Below are 26,198 nucleotides of genomic sequence, written 5' to 3' on the forward strand. Positions count from 1 at the left end.
TTGCTGAGCAAGGTGGCTCCTGGACAGAGCCCATTCTCCTGCCCCATTCCCAGAGCTGGCCCATGTGCAGCCAGGCTGGTCCTGCTTTGCCCTGTTCCCTCAGCACTCTGGGTACACAGCCCCCCTGCCACTGCAGCCTGGCTCCTTGCGCCCTGGGCAGCTCTGGTGGCAGGTGAGGTGGGGTGGGCTCATCCCTGGAGCTGGGCCTTGGCCCCAGCACTCTGTGTGGCTCTGCTGCCATTGCTGCTCTCCTGGCAACCAGTTCTGTGGGTCACCCAGGATTGCTCCAGGCCCTGTCCTCAGAGAAACCCTGTGAATTATAAACAAACCAAGTTCATGGGGTGGCTTTGGTACTGCTGGGCACAGCGCTGGGGCAGGTGCTGCATGTGGAGTCCCTTGGTGGCCTTGGCAAAGCCTTTGAGCATGGGGAGAGGCAGCTGGTTACTGCAATGCAGAGATTGTGCCAGCCAGAGGTCAGCACCTCTGGAGGTGTCCTGAGGTACAGCTGGGCTGAGGGGAGCTGCCACAGAGAGGACTTAATTTTACAAGTACAGATCTTGACTCTGGAATGAAACAGTTCTTTTGGTATTTGTTGAAGGGAAGAAAATCCTTCTGTCTCTTGCTGTGTCTAATATCGAGTGCTGTAAAAAAAAGGATCTGTCTGAAAGAATAAAGCTATCCTGTAACAGCCACCCAAGGGAGAGGTGCGTCTGTGGCTGGGGGCACTGCTCTTCTGTGTGCTAGAACCTTGAGGTAGTTGTGGGGATTGCAACACTACCAGGTGAATGTGATGCTGATGGAGCTGAGCTCCATTTATTGACAGCTCAGAGGGCAGGAGAGGGGCTGCTGCCTGGCTGTGCTGCCTCCTCTGTGCCGGACAGCGGAGGCCATGACTCAGCCTGAGGTGGTTTCCTGCCTAGAAGTCCAGGGCACAGGTCATTTGATCCAGTGCTTCTGTGGCTTGTCTGTAGGGATCTCCACAGCAGTCGTAGTTGGTGGAGTGGCCTGTTGTTGACAGCGTGCTTGTAATGGGGGAAGCAAGGGTGAGAAGGTGGCACTGCAGCCCTCATGCTGCACATGCACTGGGGAGTCCTGTCCAATTGACCCTCTCTGAGATCCCCTGTCCCATTCCTGTGCTAGGGGGCAGGCGGAGTGGGGCTTCAGGAGCTGAAGAACTAATGCTGTCAGCACAGCAAGCTTGCAGGTTTGGGCAATCAGCCTGCAGTGCAAGCTGAGGTATTTGGACGAGGAGGAGAAAGCAGTGAAGGAAGACATAAGGAAGGCTTAGATGGACCTGGAAGCAGAGATCTTCCAAATCCACGCTATCCTTAGCCAGATCAGGAAGGCTGCAAAGCACCTGGCACAGTGGCATGGGGACATGGGGAAAGGCCTGATGCTGGCACTGCTCTGCGAGGTGAATCTTGCTCCTTATATGAATCTAGAACAACAGGCCACTGACATGTCTGAGAGGTTCATGCAGCAGGTCCTACCAGGGAGTGTCCAGGCTCCAGATGCTCACGGAGCGAGTGCACAGGGAGAGCAGCCTGAAGGAAACACGCTGGAGGCTGGGACACGGATGGACTTAGACTGGGAAACACTGGAAAAAGAGTAAGCCCCTTATCAAGAGTGTGCAAAGACACCATGGGCGGTGCCACCAGCAAGCTGGGGAATACTGGTCCAAGGCTCGAGGGCAGAGCTGCTAGTGGAGGGGAGGAATGGGAGAGAGGTGTTCTGTATGTTTTGTGGGGAATAAAAAGGTCTGTAATTCACAGTTGCAGAGCAATACATAAGCTTGTCCCTGTGTGGTGAACTGTTGTACTTGATGAGTTTGCTCTCTATGCTATGAGCTATGACATTCGTCAGGCTCAGAATCAGCTTCTTTTCTCTATCCTATTCCAAGCCATTATTCCCTGAAGTCAGCCCATGAGCCATGGTCTCTTCCTCTTCTCTGCCTGTAGTTGATCTCCTTTCAAAAGAGCCTGTTGGTTCAGGCAGTCTGCTGCTAGATCTGGCCTTGTGCTCTGCCGCCAGTGTGCAGGGTTGCATTGTGGTACTGCCTGATGCCTGGCACCATGGGGTGAGCCCTCCTCAACAACTTCTCTGGCACAATTGAAATGACACCTAGGAACATCCAAGAGCCAGTTGCTCCCTCTCTGCCCTTCAAAACTCTTTGGTTCAGGAGTGAACCTGAGAAGCTGCACAGGCAGATGCCCACACTGTCAGCCCAGTGAGATGGATGGATGGATGGGTGAATGGATGGATGGATATGTTGGAAAAAGCTGGAGACGCTGCAAGCCTATAGAAGAGGAATAGTTTCAAAGGACCAGACGCAACTCTGCCACCCTCCCCCCTCAACCCACTTACCTCAGTAACATCACTTTTGTTGAGGCTCCTCAGGCTGGCAAGAGCAGTGTCCAGGGCTGGGAGGGCTTCATCCAAGTCCTTCTGAGCATCATCTGCAATGGCTTGGGCTGCCTGAGCTTTCGCTTTGGCCTCCATCTCCTCAGCCTGCACAGCACTCCTTGTCTCTTCCACTCCTTGCTGTGTCCACCTGCAACACCAGAGACAGCCTCAGCAGCATGCTGGAGCCAGAGCACCCTTTGGCTTGGCTCAGCACTGCTAGACAAGGATCGCAGCTACCCTGGTAGATCCCGTGTTGTTCAGCAGAGGCATGGTGGGGCCTAACTGCTGGAGGGGATCCCCTTCCCACATTAAACCAGCAGCAGGTATTTCCTCAGCCTGTAGAGACCATCCAGCAGCTGCAGCTCTAGCTGTGCCTGGTGTGGTGTTAGTCCTCCAGGAATTAGCTGTTCTACCCATTTTCCCTACTGGTGAGGGGAGAGGATGCATAGGGATGCAAATATGTAGGGACATGGAGGAATAAGAAGATATGCTGAGGGTTTTGTTTCTAAACTTGTCATTTCTACCTACCCACAGGGTTAAAACACTACCAAGTGGTGTAAACGGAATGTGGAATATAGCCAGATCTGTATCTGCTATGTGGGAGCATGGGAGATTGCAAGCTCCTTCCCCTTTGCATGCAGAGCTGTATGATGTTAGTGTCTCTGTTCCCTGTGTCTGGCCATCTCATAGTAGGACACAGGCAGGAGCACAAATAGGAGGGAAGGTATGGACAGCCAGCATAGGACATTCTGCAGTGGGATGAGTGACTGTGTGTGGTGACCCCTGAGGTTTGGGCTATCAGGGGCAGGCTGCAGCTGAATCAGCTCCCTGGTGATGGGATGTGGGGGAAGGATCCCTTTCAGCCACAACAATCTGAGCTTAGAGCTTCTCTGGCCACCTGAGGATCGTGTTAGTAGTGCTGCTACTCTGTGTGTGCAAGGATGTAAACCAGTGAGGAAAAGGAGCTGGTGGCTTGGCTGACTGACCCATGGGGAGTGATTTCAGAGAGGGGCACGTGAGCCACCACTTCTGCTAGCGACTGGCCGGTAGGTTGTGACTGGCCCCAGCACCACCAGAGCAGGGACTCCAGCAGAAGGCCGTTCCCACTGGCAGTGCAGCTCTGCTGTGCTGATCCAAGGCCTTTTTCCTGACAGCTCAAATGACCCCTGCAAGGCCGCCCCAGCTCCTGTGTCCGGTCCGAGCAGCCGCACTTGCAGAGCGCAGGGCGGCCCCGCAGCGGTACCTGCGCTGGAGCCACGGATGCCAGCGCGTCCTCGGCGGCCGGCGCCAGGAGGGGGCGGAAGGACTCCAGCTTCTGCTGCAGCTTCGCTACCGCGGCTGCCGCTCGCAGGAGCTCAGGGGGCAGCGAGAGCAAGAGCAGAGGCAGCAGCCCCGACGAGCGCCGGGGAAAGGCTGCGCTGTCCTGGGGGGGTCCTTGCCCAGGGCCACGTTGTACAAAGCAGGTCTGGCCCCGGTCCCTGCTTCAGTAGCAGTCTGTCGCTGTGGTGCACTTGCAAACAGTAGCGCCTAATGGCGCCTGCACACGATGGCCGTTACCTCGCAAGCTCAGGGCAATCAGTCAGCAGAACAATGTGCTGTTATAGGGCTTTAATGAGGAACATCCTGCGAGAAGATGAGCTACAGACAGGTCTGTGTCCCCGAAGAGCGGGGATCATCGCTCTTTTATGGCTGTTAGACCTTCAGAAAGACTGGCTGTGGCAGAAGGCATAGCTCTCATTTGATTTAGCATCAATGTTCTGTTGAACAGGAGATGCGTAGGGCGTATCTCTGCAACTACAAATACACTGCTTAGAGTAGGTAAGGGGGGTCCAAAGTTCCCCTGGGTGCAAGGGACAAACCTTGTCCAGGCTACCTTTCATCCTCTTCTTCGCTGTATTCAGTTCCTGTTTCTTCTTTCCAATCAGGGAAATGAAGATGATGAGGAACTCGAGGTAGCTCTTGGCAGTGACATAATTGTGTCTGGCCAGCTCTCCTAGGTACACCTGGCACTTCTTTGCCATGCTCTGATGAATTTCTACACGTACTTGACTCTACAAGGAGAAAGGAAAGAAACAATCTCATTCAGTACCGAACATGTGGTAGGCAAGTCTATGTGATGTCCATAGAGAGCACAAGGGGCTTACAAAGAGCTTGAATCACAGCATGGCTTATGTATGCGTGAGGCCTTCAGTGCCATGCGCACGTCAAGGCATACAAAAGCTAACCAGTTCTGTGTCTGCATTTCTGCTACAGGGTAGGGGCCTTTCCGCATGTGTGCCCTGCACCCATTGTCTGTGTGGATACAGAGGCATGGCACACTGAGCGCACAGGAGCTGTTTTGAGTGTGGCACCTACCATCCCATTGACATTTTCCATACTGGCACCAAGATGTGGGATCTCAAGCAAGAAGGAGGAGCCCACGACTGCAGGGTCTCAGCAGGCCACTTATTAAACCAGTTGATGGTGCAGCAGTTCACAAGAGAGGGGAACTGTCTCAAGCATGCACGGAAGACTTCTCCAGTAGGGCTGAGGGAAAGACACATGCAGAAATGAGCTGTTATAACTAGGTATACATACAAGGATAAAATAGCTTTTCTACTTCCCTAAAGTCACCCTGGACTCTTACAGAGTAAGAAGGAAGGGAATATACCCAAGGAAGAAGAAGGAGAGAGGCAAATAGGGAATGAAAGTTCAGGCAGTGAGCTGCATGTGCATGTCCAAAGGTGCATGTCATAGCTCACTCCTTGAAAGTCCTGGGTATATTCTGTGAACATTACGATAGTAGTGAGGTGTTGTTTTACAGGTCCTTCCCTAGGGAGTACACTTAAGGGGTAAGAAATACATGTGATCTGAAGTCTATTTCAAGCAGGTGAGCACAGAGATTGCACTGTCAGACCAAAATCATGGCCTTGATTCTTCCACCTGTGCTTGCACCAAGAAGACCACTGTACCTTCTGGCAGCCCTCCTGCAAGCAGGCAAGCTGCTCAGGGACTGTGCTCTAGATACACGAATAAACATGGTACAACTGAGCCCCAAATTCAAGCAAGATATCTTTGTAAGAAACAGCTCAATGGTGCATGAACAAAGAGGAATCTTGCATTTAGTCTGGATCATATGAAATCATACTCTTAAAGTTTTCAAACATCATCTTGAAACCAGCCAAGTGTAAAAAACCATATTCAGTATCCTATGGGAAGATAATACACAAATTGTAGTCCAGCAAAGTCAGGGGCCTGGAAACAAAGGTCCCATGACAAAGTGATGCAAGGCAAAGGACAAGAAAGGAGTAACATTGACAGCATAGAGTCCTCCCCCTGCGCTGTCCTCATGCACACGACTGTGTGGGTACTGCTGCGAACCCGTCCTGTGTATGCAGCCATCAGATTGGCCTTGGTGGGCTGCTGCCCTAGATCCCAAACAATGGGCTTCATCGCTGTCATGATCTGTTCTTTGTCATGGAGGCTGTAAATGCTGGGAATGTCACCCGAGTTGAGCAGGTTGTTGACATCCTCAAGGCAGGATTCATTTTTAATCTAAGTAGATGATAGAGGGAAAAAAAAGGAAAAAAAGCAGTTTCCTAGGACAATCCTGTCTCCACACACCATGGAGATGACTTCTGGATAAATACAGCCATGGGCCTCTGGTGAAAGAAATCCTTTCTGTGATCATCCAGCTCCAGTAAGGCATCCTCTGAGCTTTGTTTCCCATAGAAAGCCATGTTCAGCCACCTCAGGGGCGAGGGGTCTGAGAACAAACCTTCTACTTCCCCTTTAGTGTTTCTATACAGACAAACTGAGCTCAGGGCCTTGCCCCTTGCCTCGCCAGTGACTGCAATCAGACCCCAGGTCCCATGGTGCCCTGGATCTTTGCTCCTCCAGCAGAGAACACTTCACAGTTAGTGAAGCTATTGATGTGGGAGACAGTAATTGTAGGGATGTGTCACAGTCTGTGGGACTATCTTCCTCCAGAGCTACACTCACTTCTCCACTTTTGCTAAATCAGAAATACACAGCATCCTTCTACTTGACTAAATGCACCCTCTCGTGCCCTTCTTCTCCCATACATGCTTCTCACTGCAGGGAAAAGGATGCAAGAATAAGCAGCATTTGACAGATGCTCATCTATCTCGCTGTTTAGGGCACTGCCAGAAGGGACTTGGTTCCAATAACAATGAAGGCAGTAAAAAACCCTATGAGGAACATAACCATGAATTCCAGAACTTGGCCTAGTCATTAGCAAGTTACAGTTTACAGTAACAAGCTAATGTTATCCTGTGGAACCAGCAGGTTTAAGGCCCTGAATTTACTGCTATCTTTGAAAAGAAAGAGAATGATGTTACTTAGGACTTCTAGTATCAATGGTCAGAATAGTGCTTAGCTTCAGGCAGCTGGCTCTAAAATCTTTGATCCTATCAAACCCTTGGATGGAGCTGAAGGAAGCTTCCTTGAGCAACAGAAGAATCAGCCCGCTCCCACACAGCTCTGCAGTACCTCTAGCAACATATGCACCACCTTCAGTTTCCCTGGGGCTTTTCTGTAAGATGATGAAGGTGGGCTACTGAAGAAAAACAAGTTGTGCTTGGTTTGTATCAGGCTCCTCAATCCTTTTTAGGGGGATTTATTGAGCTTCAAGATGTGTTTCCGACTCCTGTTGAGGTGGAGTCCACCATGCTAATACTCCTGTACCTGTCTACGAACAGGAAGGGCTTGGGTAGATTCTCAGTGCCTGCCTTCATCATGATCTTCTTCACATCACCTCGCCATTCAGTCATGCCATCATTTTTGGTCAGTTCAATCTGGAAACACTCATAATCTGCCCTAAAGGAAAGAGAAGCCTGTGGAGTTACAGCAAATTAAAATCTCCTCTTGTCACTCTTGAGCATGCCTTGTGGATTCAGGGGGAGCAGACTCAAGCAAATTGTTCTCCTGCAACATCCTGAGCACACGCCTGTCCCTGTGCATGTTGAGCCACCAACTCGAGAGCATGTTTCACTCAAGCCAGAGATACCCAAGCTAGCTAGAAACCAGGAGAAGTACAACTCCATGACCTAAGAGTCACGCTGCTTCTTGTGCCCAGTGCCTCAGAGTAGAGAGGGCACAACTCAACATGGCTGGCTTTTTTGGGGGATGCTTCCCTCAGAGGCTGGTGCACCTGGGAACTGTGGTTGCATTCCTCTAGGATCACACCCTGTCTACAGAGCTGGAAGAATTTTCTTCCTCAGCCTCATTCCCTTTTCCACTTAAGGCCCCTTGACTCCCAAGACTCACCAGTCCTACTTGACAAGCTGCCAGTACCACTTGGTCACTAGTAGCTCCTGTCTTTGTCTTTCTACTGCTCAGCTCCCAGGAAGAAGCCCCTGTCTATCCCCCTGAGTGCTGCACAGACCAGTGAGCTGACATGGACCGTGCTGCTTTTGCTCATTCACTGCATGCCTGCAACAACAACCCAAGCTACTAGGAGGCAAAAGAGTCCAGTTTTTCTGTTGTGGATATGGCATGTTAACTGAGCCCTAGCTCTTAAGTGTTAAATCTGAAAAGTCAGCAACCAGAAAAATGTGTAACCGGTAGCAGGAAGGGCAGGAAAAAGAGATTCTCCAGAGGCAGCCCTGACAGAGCTGCTCCACATTATGTGCATAGGAACGCATTACTTACATGTGAGATGCCAGCCTGGTGAGAGACTGTCTCCCACTTCCTCCAAAACCCAGGAGGAGAGCATCCCCTGGAACCTGCTGCAGAATCCGGCTGATCTGGCAGATGTGCTGTATCGCATCCATGAAGAGCACAAGCTTCAGCTCTGGGGTGTTGACTTGATTGTACTCCTCCAGGTAAGCCTCAATCACAGCTTTCAGCTGTGGGCAGAAAGAGTCAATTGTGGCTACCAGATAAAACCAGTGGAGATGGGATGGGTGGTCGTGAGCACAGACAGGCCTCTGGGAGAGCGGATCCTGGTGCTCAGCAGGGTCTGTGAGTAGCTGCCTGTGGGGAGGTGATGGCTCTCTTTGCTTCATGCTCCTATAGCAACTGCCATTGGGCTGAGCTGAATTTAGCCAGAGGTGGTGGCAGCAGCTGCTGAAAGGTGACCTTAAACTAACTCAGGCAGGTGACTGAGGGCTGCTGTTCCCAACAGTGCCCTTTGCTTGGAGAAACAGCAAGGCAGAGTTCAAAATAAAATAGCTTATGGCTGCCTGACTCGTGCTGTTCCAGGGCCTCCCTATGGGAGAGCTTCCCCACTCGATAGCTGACCACTGCCTGCTGCTGCATCCTGTGGTTTGGATCCTAGATGGAAAGGGCAAGTGCTGGAAGAAAACACTACTGGGTACAGGTGAGTAGAGAAGCACACTCCTCTCCTGGTCCTGCCATTGCACAGAAATAGCTGCAGGATCAGTCTCTCCTGACCTTCCCAGGGCTCTCTTCAACAACAGCCTCAAGCCAGAACAGGCGATGAAGCATGAAGACATCTGGGATTTGGTCCTACCCCTTCAGCAGGCTCACTGTGAACCTGGGCAAGTGACATCAGCTGGAATTCAGACAGTGCTGAGATCCCTGCCTAGATGCCAGTCTTACACCTGTGAGTGGAATGTGCAGCAGCTTGGTAAGTCTGGCTGTCTCAGCTGCGCTCACCTCAGTGGGGGACAGACCTAGCTACTTTGCAAAAGAGATTGGAAAGCTCAGTTGATTACCAGTGCCTGTCACACAGCTATCACAAGAGCAGAGACAACAGGATAATCATGTTTCTGCTAATGAGTGCAAAACGCACTGCTCATTGCTTTTGCTTAATTATTATTACCAAAGTACTCACAGTATCTTCTCCAAGAGGGAATCTGGCAGTAACAGTAATTATTTGTAAAGGTCAATTGTGAAGTCTTTAATTGCAAAAGTAGTATTGTTTGGGAGTAATGTGCCATCTCTTTCCAGCAAATTTCACTTTTCAGTCCCAAGTGCAGGTCATTTGGGAGACCTGGCACAGCAGGCTGCCCCCAGGATGGCAATGCAGAGACAACTTGTTCCACCTCAAGTTCCCATCACACCAAATGCAGCCACTATACGTATCTGGGGTAGGATTTCACAGGAGAGCCCTGGGAGCCTTTGTGGTTCCAGACACCTCCAATTCAAGCAGCCCCGTGGTTACTATTAACTGTTTTCATTTGTTTGCAGAAGACATGGAAGATGCAAACATAGATCACATCATAATGATTCCCACGGTTCCTACCTTTTCCTGGCCATCAATTGCTTTGTAGTTTGATATGGGCATCTGGATCCATGAAGTCCCCAAACAGAACTGGCTGGGAGGGGATGACCTCCTCAAAAGTGGTGCCTAACTCCTCCATCATACTCTTCACCAGGTGGTTGAACCACGTGCGGTCCTCCTTGCTGACCTGGTGATCACAGAACACCAGGCAGCTCTCAGGGTACCACAGTTTCAGCAGCTGCAGTTTGTCCTGGTAGGAAACCCCAGCAAACAGCCCGATGGGAGAAGCAGAGAAGTATTAAGAGCCTCACTGTCAGGAAAGCTGGTTCCTGCTTGGCACGTGGCCATCTCCACTCCTGCTAGAAGGCAGCTGGAGTGGAGACAGAACTAGGCAGAGGAAGCTGCATTCCCTTCTCCTCTCAAAATCAGCTCTTGTCAAAACAGCTGCTTTGCAGGGAGCTCGTTACAGCTTCAGCTAATCCCCCCTCTATTTGTCCATGTCAGGCTTTCTCTCAGATTAAAATTTCATGTTGTTTGTCCTTATCTTTCCCTCAGTTTGATTTAATTTTTACTGTTTTCAGAAGTGCCTGTGGGGCTTTTTGGGTTTGGTTTTTTTTGGTTGGTTTTAAAGATCTTTTTTTCAGCTGTAGCACAGAACCAGGGTCCCAAGAACTTCCTGTCATAAGTCACCTCTACTGACCAGGCTGGAGCCAGAGCAAGGTCCTAGGAGAGCTGAAGGGGCAGAAGCCTCCATTGCTACGGGCTGGTAACAGGACAAACCTCTGCCCCTGTCTGGTCCGCTATGGCTCCATCCAGCCCTGAATGGCCAAGCTATATCATACCGACTCCCTGTGGCCACTCACCTGCTTCCATGCCAAGGAGGGGCTGCGGCGGTGGGGGGGATGTCTGTGTACTACTGGTGCTAGGCAATATAGCCAAAGGGAAGGTTACCACATTCGTTGAACAGTAACAAACACAGTTCCAGCAGGAAACTGAGGCCTCTTTGTAGGCTCACCAATGAGTTCCTTACACTGGAACATTTCTGGTATTCCCCTGGGTGGCATGACTACGCTGATGGGAGGGCTCACCTGGATGGTGCTGGGCTCAGCCATGAGCATGGCCTGGAACACCTTGGAGAGGTCTCTCAGGTTGAAAGTGTAAAGTGACTTGGCTGGTGTGGGCAGGAGCTGGGATGTGCCAGTCAAATACATGCCAGTAGTTGCATCAACCAAGGGCTTGTTCAGGTCTTTCACTGCAAGTGCTCCTGCTGCAGAGACGGATGAAGGTGGAGAGGATATAAAGGTGGTGACTATGGGTTGAGAAGGTCCTGGCAGTGCAGACAGGTGGGACTGGGTTGCAGAGGTGTTGCTGGGACTTTGCCAGGAGCACACTTTTCTGCTTTCTTATGCAGAGACTATGGGGGGACCTGACTAAGCACCTGCTCACGGCAGTGGACAGTTTGCCAATGAGTTTTCTGACCAAAAAGAATCAGATTTGGAGAGGGAAGAATGCATCACAACAGTTCTGTGGGGTTAAGACTTCATGCACCCCAGGGAGAGAGGAGGCACTGCCAGACCGGTAATTGGTGCTTACCTGAACCACTCCTGAGAGGTTTTCCTTCTCTCTCTTTATACTCCCAGAGTGGAGACTCAGCTACTTTTAAGCTAGAAGGGCTGAGTGCCCTCTTACTAAAGTGCCTGGCAATTTACTGAGATCAGCAAATGCAGAGCCACTGAGGAATAATTTCTTATGCAACGGTCTGGCAAGATTTAAGCACAGCTGCCAGTTTTAGTGCATAAAATACTGTTTTTTGCTTTTCTCTCCCAGTTAAGTTTATTACAAGCAGAGGGGGGAAGCAGAGGTCTGTGACACCCCAGCACTTTGCACTTTCCAACTCTTTCCAAAAGTCTTTAATTTATTTTTAAATCACAGTTAGGTGCTTCAGTGTGCCCCAAGCTCACAGTCAGGTACTGATGCTTGTAAATATTGCAAGCACACAGAAAGCCTTGCTTTGCTTCTTCCATAGCTCACTATTCTTGCTCCTTCCTATGGGCATATTTGCAGGTGAGGGCACATTTGCAAAGATGATCCTAAATTCCACCCTGTCAAATATACGAGGACTCGCTACGCTCCAAAGGAGCCCTTTTTTTTCTGGGTGGCTGTAGCACCATGCTTGGATCCACCCTGCCCAGCTCTCCGCAGGCTGCAGCAGATGGAAAGTAACAGAAGGCTCTGCTTCCACAGAGGGCTGTTGTCTGGGTGAGTGTCTGTCTGCTGAAAGCACAGGTAAGCTATGCCATGCTGTGCCCATCAGCTTGTTCTGTTCACAGTCTCCCTCTCTCTCTGTCTTCTCTTACTTATGCACTGGATCTTTGTAACTTTTTTCTCCTAGGAGTCCATCTAGAAAAAGACAGAATACACGAGTCACAGCTTTACCTGCTGAGGTGAAGGATATCTCCATCATCCATCACAGAATCCTAGCTGAAAGGCCTAGACCATAAGATTTCTTATGAACCTGCGAAAGACAAAGCCGAAGTTTGCTGATTGGCACCAGCAGAGTTTGACCCTGAGACTAAACTGTATGAGCTTCTCTGCTCGCTAAGATTCAAACACCACTTTCTCAAAAGCATCTTCAAGCAATGAATGCAAGTTCCAGCTTCCAACACTTTGATCAGATCACCAATACCAATTCCCCCCCTTCCAACCTCCATTATTATCAGACTGACTTGCAACATGAGGAGAAGGTGGCAGCTGCTGGCAGAACTTACCCAATCCAGCTGCCAAGGGTGGTGGAGAAGATGGCCTTCTTGCTGCTGTCCTCCATTCCAGTGAAGGAGAGGTAGCTGAAACGGGGAGTGAGGCGTGGAGTGACAGCATTCCTTCCACCTCCAGGAGGCCCCATGGCACAGACCAAATTAATATCTACCAGCTTCTTAAAAGCACCTTGAAGAGTGCAAAATTAGAAATGAATGTGAAGTTGTAGCCCAAAACCCTCACCACAAATCTCCAGAGTGGGTACGCACAGAATCATAGAATAGTTAGGGTTGGAAAGGACCTTTAGATCATCCAGTTCCAAGCCCCCTGCCATGGGCAGGGACACCTCACACTAAACCATCTCACCCAAGTCTCTGTCCAACCTGGCCTTGAACACTGCCAGGGATGGAGCATTCACAACCTCCCTGGGCAACCCATTCCAGTGCCTCACCACCCTTACAGTAAAGAATTTCCTCCTTATATGCAATCTAAACTTCCCCTGTTTCAGTTTGAACCCGTTACCCCTTGTCCTGTCACTACAGTCCCTAATGAAGAGTCCCTCCCCAGCATCCCTATAGGCCCCCTTCAGATACTGGAAGGCTGCTATGAGGTCTCCATGCAGCCTTCTCTTCTCCAGGCTGAGCAGCCCAACTTTCTCAGCCTGTCTTCATACAGGAGGTGCTCCAGTCCCCTGACCATCTTATCTATCAGCATATCCATCAACAGGCCAACTTCTGCCAAGATGGCAAAGGATCTGGGTCATACTGATCTGATTCCCGTCATACCAGCCCCGGTGCTCCTTCCACTGCCGCAGCAGCTCGATGGGTGCCTCAGCACCGTATGTGTCCAGCACGGCCATGTTCAAGTCATCAATAAAAAATATGAAGTACCGCCCAACTGGAGGCCCAAACACACCCTTGTGCCTGCAAGGACAAAACTGGGTAAGGACACAGGACTATTCCTATTGCAAAGGTACTTTTAGCTTGACCCAAAAGCAGTTTTTTCTTCAGAGGCTTCCTGGGGCAGTAGTTGCAGCTCTCTACACTTTCACTCCATATAACTCTTTATATGGGTGCATGCACAGAAAAGGTCTGGTGCAAGAGTTGGGGCATTGGCTTTTTTCCAAACATGAGTGAAATTTTGCCTGCTTATGCACAGTGTCAATGAATGTCAGTGCTGTTGGAAACTTCAAACCAGTGGCTGACCATGGAGGAAAAAGGGAAGCTGTTTGCCATGGGGAGTGGGATTGGGGTCAGCAACCAAGTGTTCTCATCTCATCAGTTCCTATAAATATCCCACACCAAGGTTTGCAAACACCTGTGCTGTGAAATGGAGTATTTCTGGAATACCCAGAATTGGAGCAATTTTTCCAGACCCTCACTAATCCTTCTCACTTCATTGCAAATGTATCGAGTTATTAGGGGCTCTCACAATCCCAGCTCAGATTTGCTGTGTGCTTGGGGCCCCTTCAGGTCTCAGGATGAAACTAAATGGCTAAGTTGATAGAAACACTGAGCTCAGGGATGCTGCCTTTGCAAACACAGGAAGGAAACCTGCCTTTTATCCAGTTTGCTGTCAATGAGATCTCGAGTTTGGTTAGCAGAGGTATGTGGCAAAAACATCGGGCAGTGGGTAATGTATCTGAGAGGCAAGTTCTTCAAAAGCTTGTCTGTAATTGTGAGTCTTCCCTGTGCCAGTGGGACCAATGCAGAGAACTTAGAAACACAATCAGCAGCATAACTACAGCTATACAGACTGTGTTTCTCAGCTCTCTGGCATTTGCTGGAGGAAACGCAGTTACTGCTCCCTTAGGCATTCAAAGGCTGGGAGAAGACAGAAGGCTTGCTCCTGACAGCTGTTCAACAGATCTCCTGGTGTGGAAGGAATCCAACCAGAGAAGTAGGAAATGGAACTCTAGGAAACAGGTAGAATTTGATGGGCTAGAATTTGATGGGGAGCAATCTAGCAATTGCTGCATTTTGATTGAACGCCTGAGTGTTGACATTCCTTTGCAGTGCTGGCATGGTGCCTGGGGGCTCAATGGAGAGCTCTTGTTGCTTAGGCACAGCTTTTGAGCAGAGAAACACAAATCCATGGGAGCGGGAAATAATCTCCAAAGTATGAGGTAGCTGTTGATGAGAACAAGGATAACTCTAAAAATCAAAGATAAGGCTGGGCACATACTGGCTTATAGTTGATGAGCAACAGCTCCAGCAGATGGGCCGTTCGGCCTGTGTTCGTTATGGGCACAATAATGTCACAGAAGTTGGTATCAGGAACCATGGTGAACTCTGCTGTTGGGTCCAGCCACTTCTCCCAGCACACCTGAAAGGTATGGGTGCGTTCAGAGGGGGCCATTGCATTTATCCTCTATAGGAAAACTGTATCTGCTGTGTTTTTCCTGTCACAGCTCCTTGCGTAGTAGCTCAGATTCTGATGAGGAATCCAGGCTTCCGGTCCCTCTGTCTAGTCTTGTCACCCTCACCTTTCTGTATGGCAGTGCTGTGAGGCTCTGACTCCTTTCATGTGGGAGGGAGGTAGCCCAAAGGTCAGAGGTTATTGCCCCAGCAATAATATACTTGCTCTCCCTTCTGAAAACTGGGATCAAAGGAGGACGGAGCACTTGCAGTACTTGCACAAATTGCAGTTCTGTCCTAAGCTGACCCACCCTGTAAGTGCCCCGTGGCAGAGTGCCACCGAGGGCTCAGCTGGGATCCCAGCTTCACATTCGGTGCCATCATCCATGTTGCATTCAAAGGCACATGGAAGTTTTGTACTTGCACAAGACATGTGCTAGAGTCGAGCCACAGGCAAACCAAGTGAGACAGAGGTTTTGTCAGGGATGTGCTGGAGAACACTGAGAAATCGCGCATTCCTGACACCCATGTGGCTTTCCACAGTGACGACACTGACAGCTTCTGCTACACATCTGATACTCATGTAAGGCTCTTTGCTTTGCTTTGATTTCAGGAGGGGGAAGCATTTTTCCTCCCTTATTTTTCCTGTGGGTTTTTTTTCCAGCCCAGAGGGTGGTGACTGTCACAGTATCACAGTATCACAGTATGCTGGAGATTGGAAGGGACCTCAAAAGATCATCTAGTCCAATCCCCCTGCCAGAGCAGGAACAGCTAGATAACGTTACACAGGAATGTGTCCAGGCGGGCTTTGAATGTCTCCAGGGAAGGAGACTCCACAACCTCCAATCAGATGGGCCCTGCATGCCCCGCTCCTCTGCTGCCTCCGGTCAAAAAGATGGCATGTGGGTCTGCCTTGCTCCTCCTCCAGACCCACCGCACACAGCTTTTCTGCTGTTGTGCACTGCTTTCTAACACCAACCAACCTCTTCATCTGAGCTTCTCCTTGTCCTCCTCCAGTGGCCACACTTGCAGAGCCCTCACGCTTTCCTGACCACTGGCAGAGACACTCAGGTCTGAACTGATCAGTGCTTGGCTCAAATCTCACAACCCTGAGGGCAAGAAATTGCCTTCTTCCTTTAATGAAAAGCTTGATTTAACTTTAAACACTCCCACTTGGTTCCTATAGGCCTTCCTTGTTTGCCCTTGATGAGCAATCCCACCAAATCCTGCAGGACTGTGTCACTTTCTAGTCCCTCCCTCACAATTTCTTGGTTTGAAGTTGTAAGTGAAATATTTGCCCTCCCTAACGACCTCCTCATCCAGATCATCTTCAGGACTGCTGAGCCCCGCATCGTTCAGTTTATAGTCGTAAACCAGTCCTTCTTCTGGGAAAAGTAACTGGATCTGTGAGAGTAAAGCTGCTGGTGAACGTGGCTGAGTTCAGAGAAGGATCTGCACTACTGCAAGGAACACTTTACTAATGGGATGCTGCCCAGACCAGTGTGGCTCAGGCCTCTCTCCCAGATCTTCAAGCTCCAAGGATCCCTTGAAGTTTGAGGCAGATGTGGTACACCAGATCCCAAGAGCAAGTCCATACAAAGCCTCTGGGCACTCAACAAGCTCTGACCCCCATTCCTCATGACCAGTTTCTCTATAATGAGAGAGGATCTGTTTTTCCTTTACTCACCTTTTCCTTTGCCATCTTCTCCCTCAGCCACAAGCTGAAGGCCATGTAACCTTGGGAATCTCCAGTAGCACCCACTCCAGATCAAGGCAAATAGAAACCAGGGTTCAATCAGCTCTTTGATATGAGCTGTCTTCTCCTGGGGAGTTGTCCTAAGTCCCTGAGGATCAGAGAAGAGCAAAAGTAAAATTCTCAGGCCCGGTTAAGTTACACAAACCCCAGCCTCCTCTTAAAGTGCTTGTAATTCTTCCAGCTTCTATGTAAGTTTTGCTAGCCAGTTTTTCACAGGCCTTGTTAATGTATTCTGTGGATTAGAACTTGCTGTTTCATTAGTGTACTTGAGAGACTCCCCTTGCTGAACTAATGTCACTCAACAGGAGCTAGGAGAAGAATTTAGTCTTTGGGTTTTAATTTGAAAATCATCCAGCCTTCTGCAATACTAATTCTCCAAAGATCTGCAGTCTGAAGTGCATCACTGCTTAGCTCTGATCTCTGCTTTCCACTCCTTCTCCAATTCCCTCTGCTATATATAAAAGTGAACGTCTTCCCTCCAGCCTGGTAGGCATGGAGCTTATCTTTTGCTCTTTCAGTGGACAAAGCATAATCCTTCCAGGTTTACCTGTGTTTTGCAGGATGTTGTATTACCTTCTGCCATGTACGTGAGCCACAGCATGACCTTTCTGCACCAACACCTCATTCTCTGGTGTAATAACCAACACTTCATTCTCTGGTGACTAACTCTGTGCATGGCACGATGCCCTGAAGACTGACAGGCATAATATGGTGATAGAGGTAGCAAAATCCTGCCTCAATGGGAATGAAAGGCTGAAAGAAACATTCCAAGAGCAGGAGGAGGCTCCTTGTGAGGTTACTGTCTGTTGAGGCAATTACCTCCTTCACAAACCTCCAGCCAAAGCCAATGCCTTCCTGTAAGGAGAAAGAGGAACAACTCGGTGTCACTATCCAACACGTTTGACTTCGTGTTTACCTCCTTAGGATGCTAGTTTCTCCTCATCTGCCTGCAGGCTATATTTAACAGAGAAGGTATGACTGAGAACGCTGCCATTTCCTACCGTGTCCCAGATGCCACCATTTTGACTGGAGAGAAGCGAGTCAAACCCCTTCAGTTCAGTCTTAACCCCAAGAAACCTCTGGGCCTGCCTGCTGGTTCTGTGCAACAATGATGTGCATCTTGTTCCATCACTGCTCTTAAATCATTTGCTCCCTTCAGAGCTTTCCTTTGCAGCTCCATGTTATTCAATAAAATAGGAGCAGAGTAGAAAGAACAAGACTTGTTCTTATAACTTTCTCACTGGAGTTCTCATAACTTATTCCACTGTAAGCAATGGTGCTGCACCACTGACAATTTTGTCCAGGAGATAATTTTACAATTAAATAAAACCATAATGACCAAAAAGACTAAGTCAAATCTATAGGGGTCAGCAAATAACCCATATTAAACCCAGGAAATTTACATATCAGTTTGTATACTGGTAGTATGAAGTGTTTAAATCCAGGCCTTGACAAGTCTGGGCTGATTGATAACTGAGCTGACAACCTCCAAGCCATGGAAAGGCTGGAACAGTAGCGTTGCTCACCTTGAGGAATCTCTTGAAGAGAGATGATAGCTGCTGTGAGAAGGGCTTCATGATGCCTGGAAGTTTTTGCAGCCAGCTCTCAATGAATGGCTCCAGCCCCAGGATGCTGGGTTCAAGGTAAACCATGCCTCAGTGAGACACTGTGGCAGGGGAAGCAACAGCCAGATCCTGCACTTCAAACATCATGGTCATACACTGGGAACTGCAAAAAGAAAGCAAGGAGGATAAGGACTTGATCGCTTCCAAGATATGTTTCAGCATAATTTGGCAAAGATGAAATCTTTTCCTTTGTTGCAGAGGCCCTTTTTGTTGTTTCTGGGCAGCTCAGGGCTACTACTGAGACACCAATTTCATACAAGTCCACCACAGACATCAAATGGAAAGTAAAAGGCAAACCTGTTCCAAGAGAGAGGAAGGAAAACAGACAACAGGCAGAAAAGCATAAGAGATGAGTTACCTCTGACAGCTTGATGATTTCCCCTGAGCTCAGGCACAACTTCTTATTGTCATCTAGCACTGTGTTCATGTGCTCAATCCACAAGCATCAACCGGGCCGTCAAACATGTACCACTTCTTGATGGTGTCAGTGGCCACAGCTCCCTGCTGGATGAGTGAGGAAAGGATCCCATCTGTCCTGAAAGGTGGGAGGAAGGCAGGGCTTGGCCCATTCTGGTTTTGCTGAAATCCGTGGCAAAGCTTTCACAACCTAAGGCAACAGAGCTAGAATCTTACCCTGGCTCCTGTGCCCAAGGATATCTGTGCCTCACTTGATGAGCTGCCTAAAGGTCCATTTTGTTATTTCTTTTACTGAGACATACATCTCAGTCTGAGTGACACCATGAAACAATTTCTATGGGCATTAGGATCTGTATTTCATGTCATCTAACTGTAAAATGTCAAGTTTCCCTTTAACATCTCCACCCTCAGTGAAAAACAAAGAGGCTTTGCTAGCATCCATTTCAGGTCATAGGTGGGTTATCAGCTCTCTGTGCCTCTTCTCCACCAGGTGTTTCCGTTGGGTAACTACAGGTTATGAGGATGAATCCAGGCTAAAGAGCATGACTCTACCCTCTCTACAACTGAAATTCCGCATCCTCAGCATCCATCACCAGGTGATGCTGGAGATGGTGAACAGGGGAGCAGACACAAGGAATGCTGGCTGTTTGCAGCAAGAACTTAATCTGTACATGGAAACCTGGAGTGCAATTTCCATTCAGGCCCTGGACTTTACTCCCATTATTAATTATTTGTTATTTTTATAGTGCTTGTCAGTTCTGGGGTATTGTTACTGAGATCAAGGGAAAACAGTCTGTTCAAAAGCTCAGCTGATCAAACCAGATGGATTTGTCTGTAAATATGTTTTACACGGCTGCTGTATTTTTCTTTTTGTCATGCTGACATGTCTGTGTGCTGCCCTTGGGTACAGTCACATCATAAATAAACTGTTGAGCTTAACTGGAACATCCTAGAGAATGCCCCTCAGTAAAGAAGCACCAGAGCCCAGGGTAGGAAGCTCTGAGTCTCAGCATCAGCAGTGCTTATTTACTTGCATTTTTCCTAGAGGTAGTTAGTTTCACATTTATTTAGTTTCCCGTTTCACAGACCAGAGTCTTTAGCTTTGCCCCTAAGCAAGTGGTGGGTAACAGGGCTAAAGGGAGATTCACACTGCTTCCCACACCTTAGTTTCTGGATAAAGCGAGCTGCAAATTCAACCCGAGGTCACACACGGAAACATAAGCAGTAAGACCTGGCTATCAAGAGGGCAAACAGGCTATTGGTTCTTGCTTCTAAAGTGTGTAAGCAAGCAGGAGCCCTGGTAACAGCAATGAAATGCCTCTTTATGTCTGAAAGTCATTCCTCCTCATTCAAGGCCACCAGTGTATTTATACAGAACAATTCAAGCGCTTTTTTCAGAAGTAAAGCAAGTGTTTTTAAGTTGCTGCATCTTAGAGCAGGGCTATGTGCTTCAGAGCAATTTAATTCTTCCTTGTTATGCAGTTAATGCTGCTTACTGAGCTGCAGTAACTGTCTGGGCATGTGCTGGCAGCCAAGCCAAGCACACAATAGAAGATGTCAGCTTAAATAGCTGTGACTGGCTATTGCAGCTTGGTGAGGATAAGGACTTGATTGCTTCTGGTTTCATGCCACTACCCTAAACAGTTCTCAGCCTTGAAGAGAAGATGCTCAAGACAAGAAGAAAACTGTTTCCAGTCTGGAAAGAAGGAAAGCAGGTTTTGTACTTTACCACTCATGCGTTAGCAAGCTGAACTCTCCATAAAGCTGGCCCATTGTGATGGATTTGGGATTCAGTACAAAGTATCTGACTGCCTCGTAATTCCCACCACTTGCTGCAGGTTGACCTTTCAGTGATGTCACTGCAGCTGCCAGGACTTGGTAACTCTGCAAAAGCAGGAGAGCAACAGATTTAACTGCCATGGCTCCTCTGGCTCTCACAGCAGTTGCATTCAAAAAGCAGTGAAAAAGGAGATACAGTGAAGGATAATATGACAGTAAGGAGATGCCTGGCTGTATTCACAGAAAGCAAGCATTCTAGATGAAGAGGGGAGGAAGTTAGATCTCCTGTCCAAAAGGCCTGAAGCATCTCAAGATGTCAAAGCATGTCTCAGCCTTAGAAATCTGCAGCAGAGCTAATAAGCCTCAGTCTAATCTCCCAACTTGAAAGAGTGAGCTAGTAATATACTTCCCCATGGCTATAAATCAGTACCAAAAGGCATCATCTTGGTGCCCTGACTTTTATCTGAGAGAAGCTGGAAATGTTGGAGAGTGAGTCTTCTGTGAAGCTTAACCCTCTGCATCCATAGCTAGGCGATGGTTTACTGGTGCCAGCAGAGTCTCACAACCATACCTTTGTCTTACCAGAACCCGTTGGTCCCACCAGCATAAGGCCATGTCAAACCATAGTAGCTTCATAGAGCTGGATGCACTTAGTCACAAAACCTGCAGAGGAAGACAATGTGGAGCGGGTCTGGAACCTGCTGTCTCTTTTCCTAGGGCAGAGGACTAAAAGCCCAGGCGCACAGGGAGCTTTTTTCCCCTCACCATCAGTATCCTCCAGGTTCTCTTTGATGCAGAATTTGTGAATGGCTTCTTCCAGGAGGCCGTAAGCAACAAGCTCTTCTTTGATCTTGGGAAATAATCTGAGACAATACCACTGAAGAGCATGAGGTCATCCTTCAGGAATTTGGGTACATTGGCATTCCTGATAGCCCGCAGGCAGATCAGCTCCTGCAAAGATTTAAGAACTCAGAACTTCAGAGATCTCACCTCTCTTAGGAGGCTGCAGAAAAGGCCTAATAGGTCTGTGACAACGTGAAGTCTTAGCACATTTACCTCATCCACAGTAGGATTCTCTCTTTTTAGGTTGCCAGATGACAGTTTTCACAGCTCTCATCCCAAAGTCATTGTGGTCCTGGGAAAGGTACAGAGAAAATGACATCAGATACAGGAGCACCACCTAAAATAGAGCGAACCTATGCATGCACTCAGTTAGCAGGTAAGAAAAGAAAAATGAGTTATGCCTTCAGAACAACTGCTTCCTATCACAGTTTGCCCTCAGTATCCTTCAAACAACTAACTAGTCCTGAGCTGTACAGACTACAGGTGAGGAAGACAAGAATATCTGGATGATAAAAAATCCTAGATGGAAGGAGAAGTAGGCAGGGCTGCTTAGCTCAACTGTCCTGCCATTGTAATTCTAACTAGCACTGCAGCTGAATGCAAGTCAAGCCACAGGAGGAAAAATGAAAACCAGAAAGGAGGGAGGTAGATGAAGAATGGGTACTGTGACCTTTTTGTGATATGCAGTTACAAGGCACTGGGAGAACCACCCAGGTACTTTGTGCCTAGGCTGAAAATCTCACATTTAAAAAGACATTTATGGGCATTAAGGCATCTACCTGGGAGTTGAGCTGCTCTGACAATAGTTTGAATGTTGTGGTGATCTTCTTTGCAAGGATTTTGGCTTCATCAAACCCAAAGGCGTAGAGTGACATCTCAGCAATCATGGAGTAATCTGGGACCATCATAGCCACAGGAAGAAAGAGAGCCTGAAACATATGATTCCAACACAAGATTAACACACTTGTTTCCTGCTTTTTCCAGCAAACTGAGAAGGCTGGGTATCTATCCCAGGCTGTTTAGAGGACACAGCCCGAGCGTGCCTGACACCTGTGAGGATAGCATCCCTGCAGACTGCTATCTGAGGAGCGTCATTTGCTTACAGATGTGATTCAAATCTCAAAATGATCCTAGAAACCTTCCAAAAGCATCACTTCCTAATCCTTGCCATGGACACACCAGTGGTCTGGGTAGCATCCAGCACTTCTACTGCCTGCTCTTCTTTTCTTTCTGTCTATGCAGTCTGTCCTCCTTACCTTCGGGTTATCGGGCAGTTCAGTACGCCCAGCATACCCTGGGTTCATTGTGATGAAGAGTGCACAGGATGGGACCAGTGGGATCTCTGCACCTTCAACATGAAGCAATTCACCTAGAAAATTAAAAATATCATCCTCCTTGAAGAGCAGAGCCTGACCTGAAAATCAAGTAATATAGCAGAATCTTCCAAGAGGAAAACAATGGCTTCCAGTAGTTAAATGATGAAGCACGGACACACAGAGGTGCCCACAACTGTAGTGACTCAATGTGGGCCCACTGCAGGAATCTAGTATTACCAGCAATATTTTTCACTGTTTAAGAAACTGGGCTCATGGAAGATTTACTGATAGGCTTTTTCTTTTTTTTTTTTCTCTTGAACAGACTTTTATCCCTCCAGCTGTAAACAAACATCTTTTCATTTATTCTGCAGTAGAGTTTGGACCTGAATTAATTTGTGGAAGAGAGGGTAAAGAGAAACGTAAATCCTTTTCAAAGCTGTGTAGGTAGTAATTTCAGATGGGGGATAAGGTAATGCAGAAGAATTCATGGAGAGCAAGTTTCTAATTCCAAGCCAAAGTAAAGGAGATTCAGGTCTTAACCCCTCTGAGCCCCCTGACAACAAAGCAGAGGATGGCTGTTAGACTGGCTGACAGCCGAGTCTCCATGGAAAGCCGAAAATTCACTTTACATTGCAACTCTGGGCATGCCCAAGTATGCATTTTCCTGAACACATTGGGTTTTGAGAATCCACTAAGGCTTTGGTAACTCATTTAGACAAATGTGGTGCTGAGCAATTCATGGCAGAACACGGACTGTCTTTATCTCAGCTCCAATTTGTACCAGTGGATCTGTATTGGAGTGTCTCCCACACCAAAGTCTGCTGGCACTGCAGCTCAGGCTGAGATGTACGTGAGCCTGTGCAAGCATGGGCAACTACGGTAGCACAGACTAGGGTGAAGTTACAAAACCCAGCCAAGGTACTAACTGTGTAATGGCCTGATGTGATGCTGCCAGCTAGGGCATTGCTCATGCTTCTCCAAGCTCAAGTTTGCCTGAGCTGCCCCTAAGCAGTGAAGCTAGTCTGAAGACAAGGACTTGCCTAGACTAGCTCAAGTCGAGATTTTTTGTCTGCCCTTGCATCTACCAGTTCATTACATACCCTCTGCTGCTGTGCTTTCTGAATGGTTGTAATCTGCTGCACCACCACAGACAGCACCTCGATACCAATGAGGTTGAACTCATCAAAGCAAGCCCATGTCTCAGAGCTAGGCGAGGAAGGAAAAACGAGGGGAGTCAGGAACATCTTACAGAAGAGGACTTGCAGTCAAATGTTCAGCTAGATCTAGAAATTGTAAATTCACATACTGGGGAGGCAGCACAGAGACAAGAAATGAACCTAAAAGGCCCCTAATGCCCCACAGCTACAGTGTACTGGCACAGTGGAAGGGCCTTTAGCCCTCACCCCAACTATGCATCCCAGGCCATGGGTGAGTAAGAAGGCGCATGGCCCCTGCAAGTCCATGGCAATGACTGCTCCTACAGCCTAGGACAAATTCTGCATGTTAGAGATTTGGGCTTGAAAGAGGTGTCATGTTGAATTCCTGTTTTATACCTGAGCTGTAAGTGTAGCAGACAATTTAGACATCTCTTAAGTCCATTTTTCAGAGCTTGGATCACTGGGTATAAAGCTGGAAGCATGTATATGAGGAAGATGATCTTTCCACAAGGCACAGTTTGAGAAAGAAGTTAAATTACTGGCAAAGAAAACATCTGAGAAGAGTATCAGCTTTTGTTGGAATAACATTCAGATTCACCAGTGTGCAACAGACTAATTGGACCAGCTCTGTTTGAAAGGTAGCGAAGAGAGAAACTTCTCTGAGAGGATCCCTCAGGGCTTAGAGCAGTCTCTCTTGGCTGCTCAATTTTGGATACACTCAGCAGATTCTCTCTTTCTTAAGATTAAGCAGCTTGTAGGCTGAATCCCAGTCCAACATGTATGATATTAAAACAAAGGCCAGAGCTGCAAACACTTGCACAGGTGGATTAGTGCGTAGTGGATTGGCACATTTTAAGGCATTTTAATTTTGCCTTAAATAAACAGGATCTCTTTTTATCCCCCTGCCCCCTTTTTGTTTTGTTTTAATTGGCTCAACTGTCACAAAATTCCTGCCAGAAGGAACTTTGCTCATTCTGGAACACAGTAACCCCCTTACTGCTGCTTTGCTTATTCTTCTGGGTTGCTGTGAATAATACCCACCACTTCCCAGTGGCCGGCACCCCTGTACCCGACCCACTCCTCAATAATGACACTCAGCATTTCATCCTACCTGGCTAGTCCCTTGAAAAACTTTCCCATTGCCAGAAAGTCAAGCTGGTCAGAGCAGTTGAACACTACAGCTGGGATTGCTAGTGCTTTGCCCAGGTCTTTTGTTGTTTCTGTTTTGCCTGGTCCTGCTGGTCCTGCAGGTGCTCCTCCAAATTTCAGGTGCAGAGCTCCTGTGTGTGTCAGGTAACACCTACGACAAAGAAGAGACCAGATGATGAAAAGCATTTCTGCTACTGGTTTCAGTAAGGGAGACACATGATCCATGCAGCTGGAGACAAGCAAGAATCCATCCTTTATTACTGGAACTGCTTAGATATACAGCATTCTGCAAAGCAGTTAGCTGCGTGGCCTCGATTAGTATTCATCTGGGTCTGAATGGATAAGTCCTTCTGCCACCAGCTACAGAGAAAAAGGACAGTTACAAACAGGTAAAACTGTTATTGCTGCTGCATATTCTAGGGTATGAGATGTCCATATCTACTGGTTTGTAGAAGAGCTCCTTGGCTACCAAGAAGACATTTTATGAGAGTCAGAGCACTACAATGAGGGGAATGAAAGCAATCAGTCTGAGCACTGATCATGAGGAATACAGCAGAACCAATGCCAGGGTGTTCCTGTGCCCTAATCTCAGTTAGTCCTTTACTGTACAAATGGTTTCTATTTACACGCATTAAGCATGGTCAGATTCCCAGTGAGGCTTGTTCATCCAGGAAAAAGATCTACTTATTACATAGAAAATAGTCTCCTTACCTGTCAGCAAGGGGTATAATAACCAGATGGCCAGTGTTCCCCAGGTGCTCGTAGCCATAGAGAAATTCAGCATTGACTGCTCTCATGTACAGGTCGCCCTTTGTCCAGTAGTATCTAATGATGAGTGAACATGACATCAGAAAGATAAAACACTGGCTGGCAGACAGTACAGCAGCTCTCAAGACTACAGCCTGTAGGTTTAGAGACCTCCTCTCAAGGAGGAAATCCCTTGATATGCAGAAAGGATAAAATAACACACTAAGATGGACAGGAGTTCTCACAGGACCTGAAATTAGGTATTTGTCCTGGGTTCAGCAGTAGCAGTCATTTTCCTCCTTCTCAGTAGCTGGTGCAGTGCTGTGTTTTTGACTTCCGGCTTGGGAACAGCGCTGATAACACCGATGGTTTTAGTTACTGCTCAACTGTTTGGTCTGACCAAGGACTTTGTGAGCCTCATGCTCTGTCAGGGAGGAGAGGAAGCCAGGAGGAAGCAGAGACAGGACACCTGACTCAAGCTAGCCAAAGAGGTATTCCATACCACAGCACGTCATGCCCACTATAGAAACTGGGGGCAGTTACCCAGAAGCGTTAGATCACTGCTCGGTCAGGCTGGGTATCGGTCGGCAGGTGGTGAGCGGTTGTGTTCTCTTCCCTTGTTATTTCCCTTCTCATTATTATCACTGGTGGCAGCAGCAGTGGTTTGTGTTATACCTCAGTTACTGGACTGCTCTTATCTCAACCC

General features: G+C 48.2%; 1 protein-coding gene across 1 annotated transcript in view; it reads right to left on the reverse strand.

The window, feature by feature from the left end:
- Positions 1–2,175: 2,175 nt before the first annotated feature.
- Positions 2,176–26,198, reverse strand: part of DNAH1 (dynein axonemal heavy chain 1) — a 55,447-nt gene continuing 31,424 nt past the window's right edge. The window contains 36 exon segments of the mRNA XM_062632732.1: positions 2,176–2,537; positions 3,634–3,757; positions 4,263–4,454; positions 4,759–4,826; positions 4,829–4,931; positions 5,731–5,937; positions 6,428–6,431; positions 7,090–7,221; positions 8,056–8,252; positions 9,614–9,641; positions 9,643–9,842; positions 10,681–10,859; positions 11,954–11,991; positions 12,361–12,535; positions 13,112–13,269; positions 13,904–14,026; positions 14,028–14,061; positions 14,527–14,671; positions 16,012–16,107; positions 16,391–16,466; positions 16,468–16,547; positions 17,195–17,314; positions 17,986–18,180; positions 18,443–18,528; positions 18,531–18,619; positions 20,231–20,385; positions 20,852–20,943; positions 21,046–21,141; positions 21,144–21,231; positions 21,337–21,373; positions 21,375–21,415; positions 21,903–22,052; positions 22,380–22,514; positions 23,540–23,645; positions 24,708–24,896; positions 25,457–25,570. Of these exon segments, the coding sequence (XP_062488716.1) occupies positions 2,176–2,537; positions 3,634–3,757; positions 4,263–4,454; positions 4,759–4,826; positions 4,829–4,931; positions 5,731–5,937; positions 6,428–6,431; positions 7,090–7,221; positions 8,056–8,252; positions 9,614–9,641; positions 9,643–9,842; positions 10,681–10,859; positions 11,954–11,991; positions 12,361–12,535; positions 13,112–13,269; positions 13,904–14,026; positions 14,028–14,061; positions 14,527–14,671; positions 16,012–16,107; positions 16,391–16,466; positions 16,468–16,547; positions 17,195–17,314; positions 17,986–18,180; positions 18,443–18,528; positions 18,531–18,619; positions 20,231–20,385; positions 20,852–20,943; positions 21,046–21,141; positions 21,144–21,231; positions 21,337–21,373; positions 21,375–21,415; positions 21,903–22,052; positions 22,380–22,514; positions 23,540–23,645; positions 24,708–24,896; positions 25,457–25,570 (4,414 nt within the window).

This window comes from Pezoporus occidentalis, unplaced genomic scaffold (genome assembly GCF_034315485.1).
Source record: "Pezoporus occidentalis ecotype Australia unplaced genomic scaffold, CSIRO_AGI_Poc_V1 ctg395, whole genome shotgun sequence".
In the NCBI taxonomy this organism is placed as follows: Eukaryota; Metazoa; Chordata; class Aves; order Psittaciformes; family Psittacidae; genus Pezoporus; species Pezoporus occidentalis.